At 47.6% G+C, this 12,064-nt stretch overlaps 1 protein-coding gene across 1 annotated transcript in view; it reads left to right on the top strand.

Annotated features, from left to right (window-relative positions):
- The window catches only part of LOC311234739 (VPS10 domain-containing receptor SorCS3-like), a gene marked incomplete at both ends in the record, with an annotated part of 229,353 nt that overhangs the window by 107,863 nt on the left and 109,426 nt on the right, over positions 1 to 12,064 (top strand). Inside the window, one exon of the mRNA XM_084321982.1 lies at positions 4,928 to 4,995. Coding sequence (XP_084178108.1) covers positions 4,928 to 4,995 — 68 coding nt within the window. The remainder of the gene's footprint in view (positions 1 to 4,927; positions 4,996 to 12,064) is intronic.

Raw genomic sequence — 12,064 nt, forward strand, 5'->3', positions numbered from 1 at the left:
AAATGGTTATGCGATTAAAATGCGATTAATTAGATTAATTAATTACAAATCCTGTAATTAATTAGATAAATTTTTTTAATCGCCTGATAGCACTAATTTTGACATGTACATGGGTACCTTGGTCGTGTAGTGTATCTTGTAGACCAGGCCCATTGCAAGTTGCTGTACTCTGTCGTCTACTCTAAGCCATCCTAATTTGTCAAAGTGGGCAGGGGTGAGGTGGGTTCTAGGAGTAAGGTCAAGCAGTAGTCTGACCAGTTTGTTTTGAGATGTTTGTAATTTTGTTTTTAGCGCCTTTGAGGTGCTTTGGTACCATGAGGTGCAAGCATAGTCATAGTACCCTTGAATGAGTGCTCCTGCCAGAGTCTTCAGGGTATTCTTGTTTACCAGTGAGGAGATCCGGTACAAGAATCGAGTTCATTGGTTGACTTTTTTTATTACATTGGATGCCATTTTGTCACAGGAAAGATTTGCCTCTAGGATGGAGCCCAGGTAGGTAATTTCTTCTTTCCTTGTGACAATATTGTCACCCACTGTAACTGAGAAGCCGTCGGTCTTGCTGAGTTTGTTATTTGAACCGAAGAGAATGGACTCTGTTTTGCCCATGTGTAATGATAGTTTGTTATCAGCGAGCCATATGCAGATTTTGCCTAGTTCCGAGCTGAGGGTTTTTTCAACCTGTAACTTGTTCTTGTCAGAGACCAGCAGGGCTGAGTCGTCCGCAAACAGGAACAAGTTGCAGTCACAAGCTGACGACATGTCATTTGCATAAATTAGGAACAGTAGCGGTCCTAGTATGCTTCCTTGTGGAACACCACAGCTCACTGTGAGGGGGGGGGGGGGATAGGGTACCGTTTACCTCCACCATCTGTTCTCTCCCCTCCATTTAGGATTGCATCCAGCTCACTGATAGGCTATCAAAACCAATTGCTTTTAGCTTGTCAATTGACAGTGTCGAAGGCCTTTTGTAGGTCCAGCATGACATTCATTGTTGGATTTATTTATTTTATAAAGTCTATAAAAGGACATGCTGGTTTTACAGAGCTTCTGAATGGGCTAGGATCACACCCCACGGCTTGTTGGACTAGCTACAGTAAGCGAACAGTATCAAAAACAGTGAGCAGCTAGCATGTAGCATCTCTGAGTTATACTAAAAATAGTAACATGAGTGCTCTGATGTCGTTGGCGACATCGTCGACCCCACCTCTAGACACAATCTATCATTCTGCTCTCAGATTTATTACTGGTGATAGATATGGCACTCACCACTGCATCCTGTATGATGAATTGGGTTGGGTCTTCTCTGGCAGAGAGGAGAAATAAACATTGGTATCTGTTTATCTTTAAGGCCATTGCCGGGAAATTACCACCTTATATCACTGTTGCTAGATTGGAATTATGGACCCTATCTGACAGGCTCAAATGACTGGCTTATGCTTAAGGCCCCCAGAGTGCAGACTGAATTTCGAAAGTCAGCCTTTTGTTTTAATGACACAGCTTCTTGGAATGATCTTCAACTCACGCTAAAAATCAATACTCCACTATCCTATGGACAATTTAAAAACACGATTACAAATCTTCCTGCGTCAGTTTGTAACTGTTTTTCATTTTGATCTTTCTCCACACTGTGTTCTTGTCCTGTGTATTCACTGTCTAATTATCTAAATTGATTTTCTTTTGCTTTTTTTTTTTTTTTTTTTTACCTGTTTATAATATGCTTGCAATCTCCACAGCACTGCAAATGGGGGAAACCTCAATGTCTTCTCGAGAATAAATAAACGTTTGAAATTAACACTTTGATCGCCATGGGTTAAATTCATAATTTACCATCCCTCGCCATCTCTATTTGTCTATGGAGAAGTTCCCCTTCTTTGCAGGACTATAACTTTTTAAATTCTATTGCTAAATTGCCATTTTTATGGCCCATTCAATGTCCTATATGTATTGTTCAGGATGTAGCAACGTTAAACTTTTTGATTCACATATTCATACTAAAATATGGTCTAAAGTATAAGTATGTTTTTATCGTTTTCTGCAGCTTTCTTCAGAACGTGATTTATAGCCCTAAATGCATTATATTGATGATCAAATACAGTTTGGTAGGAATCTGTGCGAGATAAAAAATGTCAACTGGACGTGGTTCTAGAAGTTACTACATGTCATCTGATGATGACCGGATGGGCGGGGGATCGTTTATAATTCCGTGGGCAGCGTTAGATGATTCATCCAGAGTGGGTTATATGTTCATCATAGCAGTTTATATGGAACATGTTAGAATATAATGCTGAATCTTACCGTGGCTTCCTTGCGCCGCTGGCAGATGAGCGTGGAACAGAATTTTTTCTATTATGGGATGGAGAAATGCCCGATCCATTTCCAGGTTGTATAATAGTATATACGTCCAAATCATGTTGTTTTTTCGAGTTATTTGCACCGATCGATGTTCACTGTATCAAGACGGAGTCTCTCTAACGATAGCGAGTGCCCGGACCACATATGGATGAGCACTACCGGTTCAAAGGCTCATTTCCGGTTGGCAATCTGCCGATCGGCCAACAGATGGCGCTCTTGAACCGCTAGAGAGTTGAGTGGAGCTTTGCAGTGTGTCTCAGGGCTCCGGAGGGGAAATATGATTTCGCTCACAGATTTTTGAAATATTGACATCAAAGACAAGTTACGGCGTCTTCGGCAGAATGAGCATGGCTAGGAATGACGTCTTAACTCGTCCCCGGCGATCATAGTGTTAAATTAAAATAAAATTCTGAAAGTCTGAAATGATCTTGCATTTATACTGTTTGTCCCTGTGCCCTGTCGTTGTTTGGATGATGAATGTGTTGTTGTTGTTGTTGTTGTTGTTGTTGTTGTTGTTGTTGTTGTTGTTGTTGTTGTTGTTGCTGCTGTTGTTGCTGTTGTTGCTGTTGTTGTGACTGCAACAAAATGTCCCCTGGTGGGATAATTTTATCTGACTTGATGAAACCATGAACATTCATAAACCTATAACCATATGACTGCTGCAGTATATTTCACTCAATTTGTCTGTAAATGCTGAAAATTTGAAGCTGTTTAGTTGAGAACGAGTCATTCCTTGGTTGACACTGATTGAATGAGTTGTAGATTTGATTTATCACTGAGTATTGCACGATCCCTTGACACTGACCTATTGTCATGAGACTAAATGAAATTGAAGAGACTATAATGATCAATGGGGAGTTTTCCCACTCCTCTCTGTTTACCAAGTATGTTTGCACAATACAAGGAATTTGTCTTGGTGCCTTAGTGCATACAATATACATAGAGGAAATGAGAAAATACAATTATTAGAAACCAAGTACTGAAGATCAAACGAGTACTACAGTCAAAAATAGAAATAGAATAAAATGACATAGAAATATTTACAAAAATGAAAAACATTTGCAACATATCTGTTTTTTATTTTTTTAAGTGAGAAAGCTCTACAGCTTGTGCAGGAATGTGCAAGATGTTGACCATGGAATGTGAAAAGGATGCCAGTTGTGGGGACTGAACGTTCAATGTGATGTGCAGGCAAAGAAGGCAATTAGGCCTAACATCACAGCCATTTAACTGAATCTATACTCTAAATTGATTCTGACTCTGGCGTTGGTCCTTGCAGACATGGTGCATTTAGTTATGCAAATGGTAGTCTTTCTGTGTGATTGGTTAATTAACCTGTAACGCAGATAGTCCCGGCTGAGAACAGTCCCTGTGTGATGGCTAAATTGTGGGTCAATTGGGTTTTTAGCATTTTAGAAGCATGCTTTGAGGCGTGCCATTGTTCCCTGAACTCTCATGTGGCTTTTTCAGTTTAATGACTCATTCCGCAGGTCCCAAAAGGTTAATGTGTTAAACTCACTGTAATTGAGCTTTCGACCTGTCTTTCAGCCGCTGTTTTCTATATTCATGGTATCACGCCATGTTGCTGTTCCTCTATGCCTGATATTTATCTGCCCCTCCCACTCCCTTCATCCCCTAATCTCTCTCTCTCTCTCTCTCTCTCTCTCTCTCTCTCTCTCTCTCTCTCTCTCTCTCTCTCTCTCTCTCTCTCTCTCTCTCTCTCTCTCTCTCTCTCTCTCTCTCTCTCTCTCCCCCTCTGCCCCCCCCCCCCCCCTTCTCTTTCTATCCTCCCTCTGCCCTGAGTTATAAGCATCCCTAAAGGAAGTAGTTTATAATGCCATTGGAGTCACAATAATGCGTTTGCACACCATTTCACACTGCCCTCTGTGACTGGGCACGCTTTTATGGCCCACTCCATTTCCATTCCAAGAAACACTTTGTGCGACTATCCTCTGCGAACACAAGAAAAGCATTTAGCCAAGAGCACTCGGATGAACTAGATGTGGAACTGGAAGCATTCCAACGACTAACCTGGTTAAATCCGGTGGCTGTCATCGTGAACAACGGCAGGCATCCAAATTAGAGTTTGTCAGTGTTTTTTGTTCCCTGTCAACCTGCCCCTCCATCATTTGCAATGAAGATACTAAGTGATAGAGATGAGAGTGAAAGGAGAAGAGACAGAGAGAGAGGGAGAGAGAGAGAGAGAGAGAGGTGGGTGGGAGACAGACGGACAGGGGATGGCCATTGTCTGTATTTCATTTCGTTGTTCACTGAACAATTTGCAGATTCCGCTGTTGCGCAGGTATCATTCCGCATGAGCTAGACACGACTCTTGACAACCCACACGGCTTCTCAGGTGACCGCCGACTGGCATCTCTTGACAAGATGAGGATCTCTTGTCATTGGGCCTGTCATACATGGACACTGTATTTATCGTTACAGTAAAGCACCATTTGCACTGTACTCATTCCACGTGGCTAATCACAGACGGGTAATTTATGTTGAAGAGGCACTTGGGTTTCTGAGAGGACTTTTAATGGGATCCTCTGTGTCTTTTTCTCGTTATGTGGTTCAGGTGATCATGATCCTGACCAAGCTGTACGACTTCAACCTGGGGGCCGTTACCGAGAGCTCCCTGTGGAGGTAAGGGGTTAAAGGAATATTATTTTGCCTTCCTCATCAAGACAGAAGAGTCAAGTTATGTTGAAATAGTGTAAAAATGCAAGGGCGAGAACCTCCAGATAGGAAAATAATATATTCATAGGGCATGCAGTGTACAGTAAGTATGATTTATAGCATTCTCCCTTGCTTGGATGTGAACAACCATGTTATACTGTGAACCAATATGAAATATGTTTTAATAAAGCAACCTGAAATTGTTCCCGTTTCAAGCACCCTACCTCCCCGCTCCTCGAAGGAGGATATAACTTTCAACCAGGCAACAACACTAGCTCCGTTCTGTCCACCGTCTGCGCAATAAGGATGCCTTTTTATTTGGAGAGGGTACATCTCAAATAGTAATAATCCTGATGATTCATCTCAGGTATCTCTTGTGGGCAGTTTTCTTTTCTCTGCCTCTAACTTCCTAATTTGAATAGCAGCCCAAACCTTTTTGTTTCGGCGGCAATTGACATGCAATTGCTACAGCGTAGCCGTGGCAGTGCAGGGTTGACTGTGTATTGAGATGTGAGTTACAGTCCCCCGTCGGATCATAAATAAGAATGGAATTCATTAAGGATTATACCACGGAGCCAAATCCAGCCTCTGATATTATACCACTTTTTTATTTTTTTGCCCTCACCTCTCCTCAAGCCCACAGCGAAACTCATTTAATTTTGAAATACACCTGACAAAGAGACCGTCACTTCGCCGAGCATAGAGCCTCAAATTAATTTCTGTTTCACTAGAGGCGCCGCTAAGATTTACACTCGACTTGACACGTTTTGAAATCCCATATTGTGTACAGGAGGTATTCCATCATCAAGGTGTCTGCTTAACAATGGCACCACAAATAAATTAGAGTGTACCTCGGGGGGGGGGGGGGGGGGGGGGGGGTTTCTTAGTATGGATATTACAAAAGGAGAGTGTTTGGATGTTATGAAAAGAGAAAAGGTGGTAAATGGCTCCTGTGATAACATGATAAATGATTTATGGACACGCTGTAGCCCCGGATCACTCTGGTTGGCGAAAATGCAACATGGAGATCAATGGGTGTCTCACTGAAGCTATCTAACGAGCATCACACTCTTGAGTGTTTTCAAGTGATGGCCGCCTCTATTCTGCTAAAGTAACTTCACGCTGTAACAACTTCATGTAAGAAGCGGTGTTTTTTCCGCGGCCACAATCGACGAGCCATGCGACGAGCCCGGGAGAAATACTTAAGCGCAAATACAAACGTGGGTTTTTGGAGTAAGCCTTTCGGAAACAATGTCAACAGCAAATGGAATGATTCAGCTTAATGCACACGCAATGATAGCAGACACTGGGTATCTATCCAATTATGCAGTGAAATTACATTTGGAGGCACTCAGGTAGAACTGAGAGAGGATTGGCTGTTTGTGGTGGGGAGGGGTAGTGTAAGCAAAGAGGAATGGAGAGGCAAATCCATCTACCCTTGTCATGGAATGCAGTGACTGGTAGGGGACGGATGACACTGGGAAGAGTCACGTGTTTGTACATGTGCTCCATGTGTTTGTTCCTGCCTGGTAAATGGAGGCAGACAGATCCCGTTTTATCTCAAACAAAGGCTGTTTAGTCAATGAGGAGCCAGATATTAGGGTTCAATTGTTTGCCTCCCTGTTTCTGTACGGAACGTAGGCCAAGTGCGTCCACATTTTTATAGGATTCTATCACATTTTCATAACAATAGCACCCTGCGCCGTTTTCATTGAGGTTTCTTACAAATTAACGATGCTTTATCTTGTCCTTTATATGCCGATTATCATTAGAATCTTAAATTGTACCATATGTCCCCCTTTAGACAACATATGTAATGCTACCAGCGCACTTTTGTTAAGATAATTAGTTGGCCATTCGCGGTCGCTATACCGAGGTTGCAGTAATAGTTTAACGCTGTTCAGATCACGTCGGAGAATATAGACCCATCCCAGTGACCTGCGACCTGTGCTAACGCTCTTGGGAAATGCAGTGTTGTAGTTCTCAACATTTTCAGCCTTTAATTTTAAACCAATGCTGCCATCTACTGACAACAAAAAAGTGTTGTCTAATCGTCACCTTGAGAGCTACTTCCGTATACAGCGCCGCCCCAAACCCATTCTAGAGATTCCCACTTTTTGCTGGGAGTGGGGCGTGGCCGTATTTGGTCCCAGACAATAAGAGTGGCTGCAATTGGTCACCGTGACGTTAAGTGGACTTTACTGTATCCATTGTAGGAGTTACCTTTGCATTACAAGCTTGTTTGCCCAGACATTCCCCATGATTGGGGTTGAACCATAGGCTGCTGCAACAATCAATTCATCGTGTGGTATTTTGAATAATTGTGATAATTGTTTTAGGTCTAGATCATTACCTACATTCTGATCAATCTGCTGTTAAATATAATCAATCATTGTGCAGGACAGTTGGTGGAGAGGTTAGATGCTGGGACAGTTCAAGCCCTTTGAAGTTTGTGAACGCTCGTCTTCCATTCTCCAACGTCGTCCTTGCAGCACAGTGAGCAACATGTTGTCACTGATCTGGCCACACTTTGGATTTAAACCAAATGAGACAATTCAATCGGTAATCACAAATTATTTGCCAGACAATAATCGTCGTGTCAAAATGTCATGAATGCAGCAGCCACAGTTACACCCTTAGTGTGAAATTGAGCTTTCTGGAAAAAGAAAACTATTGTAATAAAAATTTGTGTGAAAGCCATGCAGCCTGTCCAGACATGACCAGCTTCATTTCTCAAATATATAATTTTTTGTATCTGTCATACAGTTAACATACATAGGCTATGTCTACACAATTCTTATTTTTATTAATATTTTTTACCAGTGTAGAAGGGTGGGTTATCCCTGCTTGTGGGAGTAGTAGTACACAGACACTGGGTAGTAGGATACTATAGTATTGGACCTATGTGTACCCCCGTCTTTGGCCCGGAACATCGTTCTGGAGGGCTTGCAGCTGGAGTGGATGGGGCCCAGGATTTACTAACCTGGGGACTGGTACTCTGGTCTCCCTCGCCTTCCAAGGCGGTCAGCAGTAGCTCCCCACACACCCTCCCTTCCCAGTACCTCCGACAGCCCTCCCACACCCAGTGACTGTCAGTTCAATAGTATTATTGGGCTTCCCTGTAAGCAGTACCCTTCCTTGACCACCTGTATAGACCCTTCAAATGCTATTCTGTGAATGGGGTGTAAGGGTTAAATAATTATGCAGTCACAATATTTACCCAGGGGTTAGAATAGCAAATGGAAAACGGAAGAAACAGACACACACAATGATCCCGATCAAGTCTACTTTTACTGAAGCCTGGGCATGTTATCCATTACAATTAACACTGTCCTTTATTCATAATTGGCACCGGGTGCTCTCACTGTTATAATGTAGGGGAAGCTCTTCCCACCAGAGGCACCGCATGCTCAATACATTAAAACACCCCGCTTGTACTAGGGGAACCCAGGCATGAAGTAGAGAAACATTTGGGAATTCAAATAACCAAATAATCAAATAATCAATAACAAAATAAAACCAAGTAAATGTGGGCCCACGTTACCAAAAGAAAACCTAACCTAAGCCGGCTTAAATTGTTCGGGGTACCCCTTAGACACTGGTTGTTAGCGTTCACTTGAATGGACGTTGCTGTTGATACACGTGGTATCGTTAGTACTTAGCCAAGATGGCGGACCCACCCTTGTCACCACTCGTCCAGGTGACAAGATGGCGTCGGCGATCCCGCAAGCACAGCCAGCAGGCTGGGCGAACAGCATAGGCAGTGGTTAGCTGGAGGAGCGTGCTGGATGGCGTCCTCTGCTGGTGGGAAGAGGCGTCCTCTGTACCGTCTGGGAGACGTCCACCGCTGGCTGTTGCTGGCTTGCTGCTGTCGCGCAAGCTAATACTGTTGCTACCCTAAACACAGCTAAACTTCGGGTCTCGACGCACCCTCCTTCTATATCGGTTGTGCTACTAACGCAACGTGGCTGGCTATACCACCGGTTCTTCAGCGCCGCGCACCCGGTAGTCTACTCAAGTCAAACGGAGCCGCTAACAGCATACTAATACACCGCACACAGTAACTACTATAACCTGCTAACGTTAGACGTTAGTCTCGTTAACTCTAGACGTTAGTCCTTCGGTTCTGTATCTCTTACTCACACACTATCGCTGATACTTCTAGGATAACCCGTCACTAGCAAGTACTTCTCATCACCCGTTCTCGTTCCAACGGGGCTCTCTTCTTATCACCCGTCGCTCGTTCCGACGGGGCTCTCCAACAACGGGGGCTCGTTTGAGCACCCGCCCACTGTAACTGCGACTGATCACGGTCAAGTCCAATGCCGAAGAGAGCTTCCTGGTACTCTCGCTCCCAGGTAACTCCCTCTTCCTCGTTGCTTCTCCTCTCTCCTCCGCTCCACCCGCCACCACTGCCACTCTGCCCCCTGCTGGCAACCTCCTCTGATCCCACTTTAGGACCGTTCCAGAAAGGGAAAAGGGGCTCAATGTTATTGTTAGTAGTCCATACTGCAGCCGGAGAAGAGTAGCACCTCACCTCGTCGTTAGACTGGGAGAGCTATCCAAAGGAACACTGTTAAGCTATCCAAAGGAATACTGTTAATCACACGTTATACACACACAGGGAAAGTAACAGTTAGTTAGCATCTCTGAATACTTTGTAGAATATTCAGGCTGCTACATTTCCCCCCACTTTAAACTTGCCAAGTCCAAGTTACTCAATGAAACCAGTTTAATGACATGAAAACGGTCCTTAGACCCACAGTTTCACACATTGTTCCATTAGTTTCACACACTGTTCTACCACGTCGTCCTGGCGATCCCGAGCGGGTAGCCGACCTCTGGTGCTCCTCTGGGGCCAGGTTCGTCCAACCTCCCCTGCATCTGATTCCGCGTCAGATCCGTCTGTCTCTGTTGGTAGGCCCTTGGCCACGGCTCCGCCCGCCGAGGCCTCTGAGGAGCCGCCCGCGGCACCCTCCTCGCCCCCGTCTCCGCCGTCTTCTCCATCCTCGTTTGAGGGGACTGACTCTACCTCTCCTGACGCCCTCCTGACGCTCCCATCTCCACCCTCTAGGCCTGGTTTTACACCTGCCGGTGAGCATCTGCGCCGGTATTGAAAGTTGCGACGCCGACGAGGCCCCTGTTCTGGGCTGTCCTCGCCTCCTTGACCTCCTGATCGGAAACCTCGGTGGTAGCTCAGCCTCCAGAGGTCCCGGTCTCTGCCGTCAAGCTCTCCCCTCTCAGGCCCTCTCCTGTTGGGCTCTCCCTGTTTAGGCCCCCTCTGGTCAGGCTCTTTTCTGTTGGGCTCTCTCCTGTTGGGCTCTCTCCCGTTGGGCTCTCTCTGTTCCGGCCCCCTCCTGTCCAGCTCCCTCCGGTCAGGCTCTCTCCTGTCGGGCTCTCTCCTGTTGGGCTCTCCCCTGTCGGGCCCTCTCTGTTCAGGCCCCCTCTGGTCGGCCCCTCTCCTTTCAGACCCCCTCTCGTCGGGCTCTCTCTCCTGCTCCCCCTGGGCAGGCTCTTTCCTCTCAGGCCCTCTCTGTTCAGGCCCCCTCTGGTCAGGCTCTCTCCTGGCGGGCTCTCTCTGTTCAGGCCCCCTCTGGCCGGCCCTTCTCTGAGCAGGCTCTCCCCTGTCGGGCCCTCTCCTGTTGGGCTCTCTCCTGTTGGGCCCTCTCTGTTCAGGCCCCCTCTGGTCGGCCCCTTTCTTTTCAGACCCCCTCTCGTCGGGCTCTCTCTCCTGCTCTCCCTGGGCAGGCTCTTTCCTTTCAGACTCTCTCTGTTCAGGCCCCCTCTGGTCAGGCTCTCTCCTGTCGGGCTCCCTCCTGTTGGGTTCTCTCTGTTCGGGCCCCCTCTGGCCAGCCCGTCTCTGGGCAGGCTCTCTCCTGTCGGGCTCTCTGCTGTTGGGCTCCCTCTGTTCGGGCCCCCTCTGGCCAGCCCTTCTCTGAGCAGGCTCTCTCCTGTCGGGCTCCCTCCTGTTGGGCCCTCTCTGTTCATGCCCCCTCTGGTCGGCCCCTCTCCTTTCAGACCCCCTCTCGTCAGGCTCTCTCTCCTGCTCCCCCTGGGCAGGCTCTTTCCTCTCAGGCTCTCTCTGTTCAGGCCCCCTCTGGTCAGGCTCTCTCCTGGCAGGCTCTCTCTGTTCAGGCCCCCTCTGGCCGGCCCTTCTCCGAGCAGGCTCTCTCCTGTCGGGCTCTCTCCTGTTGGGCTCTCTCCTGTCGGGCCCTCTCTGTTCAGGCCCCCTCTGGTCGGGCTCTCTCCTGTCGGGCTCTCTCCTGTTGGGCTCTCTCTGTTCGGGCCCCCTCTGGCCAGCCCGTCTCTGAGCAGGCTCTCTCCTGTCGGGCTCCCTCATGTTGGGCTCTCTCCTGGTGGGCCCTCTCTGTTCAGGTCCCCTCTGGTCGGCCCCTCTCTGTTCAGGCCCCCTCCTGTCAGGCTCTCTCCTGTTGGGCTCTCTCTGTTCAGGCCCCCTCTGGTCAGGCTCTCTCCTGTCGGGCTCTCTCCGGTTGGGCTCTCTCCCGTTGGGCTCTCTCTGTTCAGGCCCCCTCTGGCCGGCCCTTCTCTGTTCAGACCCCCTCCTGTCGGGCTCTCTCTCGTTGGGCTCTCTCTGTTCAGACCCCCTCCTGTCGGGCTCTCCCTGAGCAGGCTCTCTCCTGTCGGGCTCTCTCTTGTTGGGCCCTCTCTGTTCAGGCCCCCTCTGGTCGGCCCTTCCCTGGTCAGGCTCTCTCCTGTCGGGCTCTCTCTGTTCGGGCCCCCTCTGATCGGCCTTTCTATTCTCAGACCCCCTCCGGTCGGGCTCCCTCTCAGGCTCTCTCGGATCAGGTTCTTTCTCGAACAGGGTCTTAGGGGGCTGGATCCCTCGGACCATTGCCCGCCCCACTGGTTCCAGCTGGGGCCCCTCCACCTGGATTTGCCGTATCTCCACCCGGTCGTACCCGCAGTTCCTCATCTGGATCACCATTCGTCTGGGGCCGACTGGCGAGTACGGGATGGGGCCCGTGGCGATGGGGATGCCCCTCTCGGTGTCCTCCACCTCCGGTTCTGACCTCCT

The sequence above is a fragment of the Notolepis coatsorum genome (genome assembly GCF_963971535.1).
Source record: "Notolepis coatsorum genome assembly, chromosome: 9".
In the NCBI taxonomy this organism is placed as follows: Eukaryota; Metazoa; Chordata; class Actinopteri; order Aulopiformes; family Paralepididae; genus Notolepis; species Notolepis coatsorum.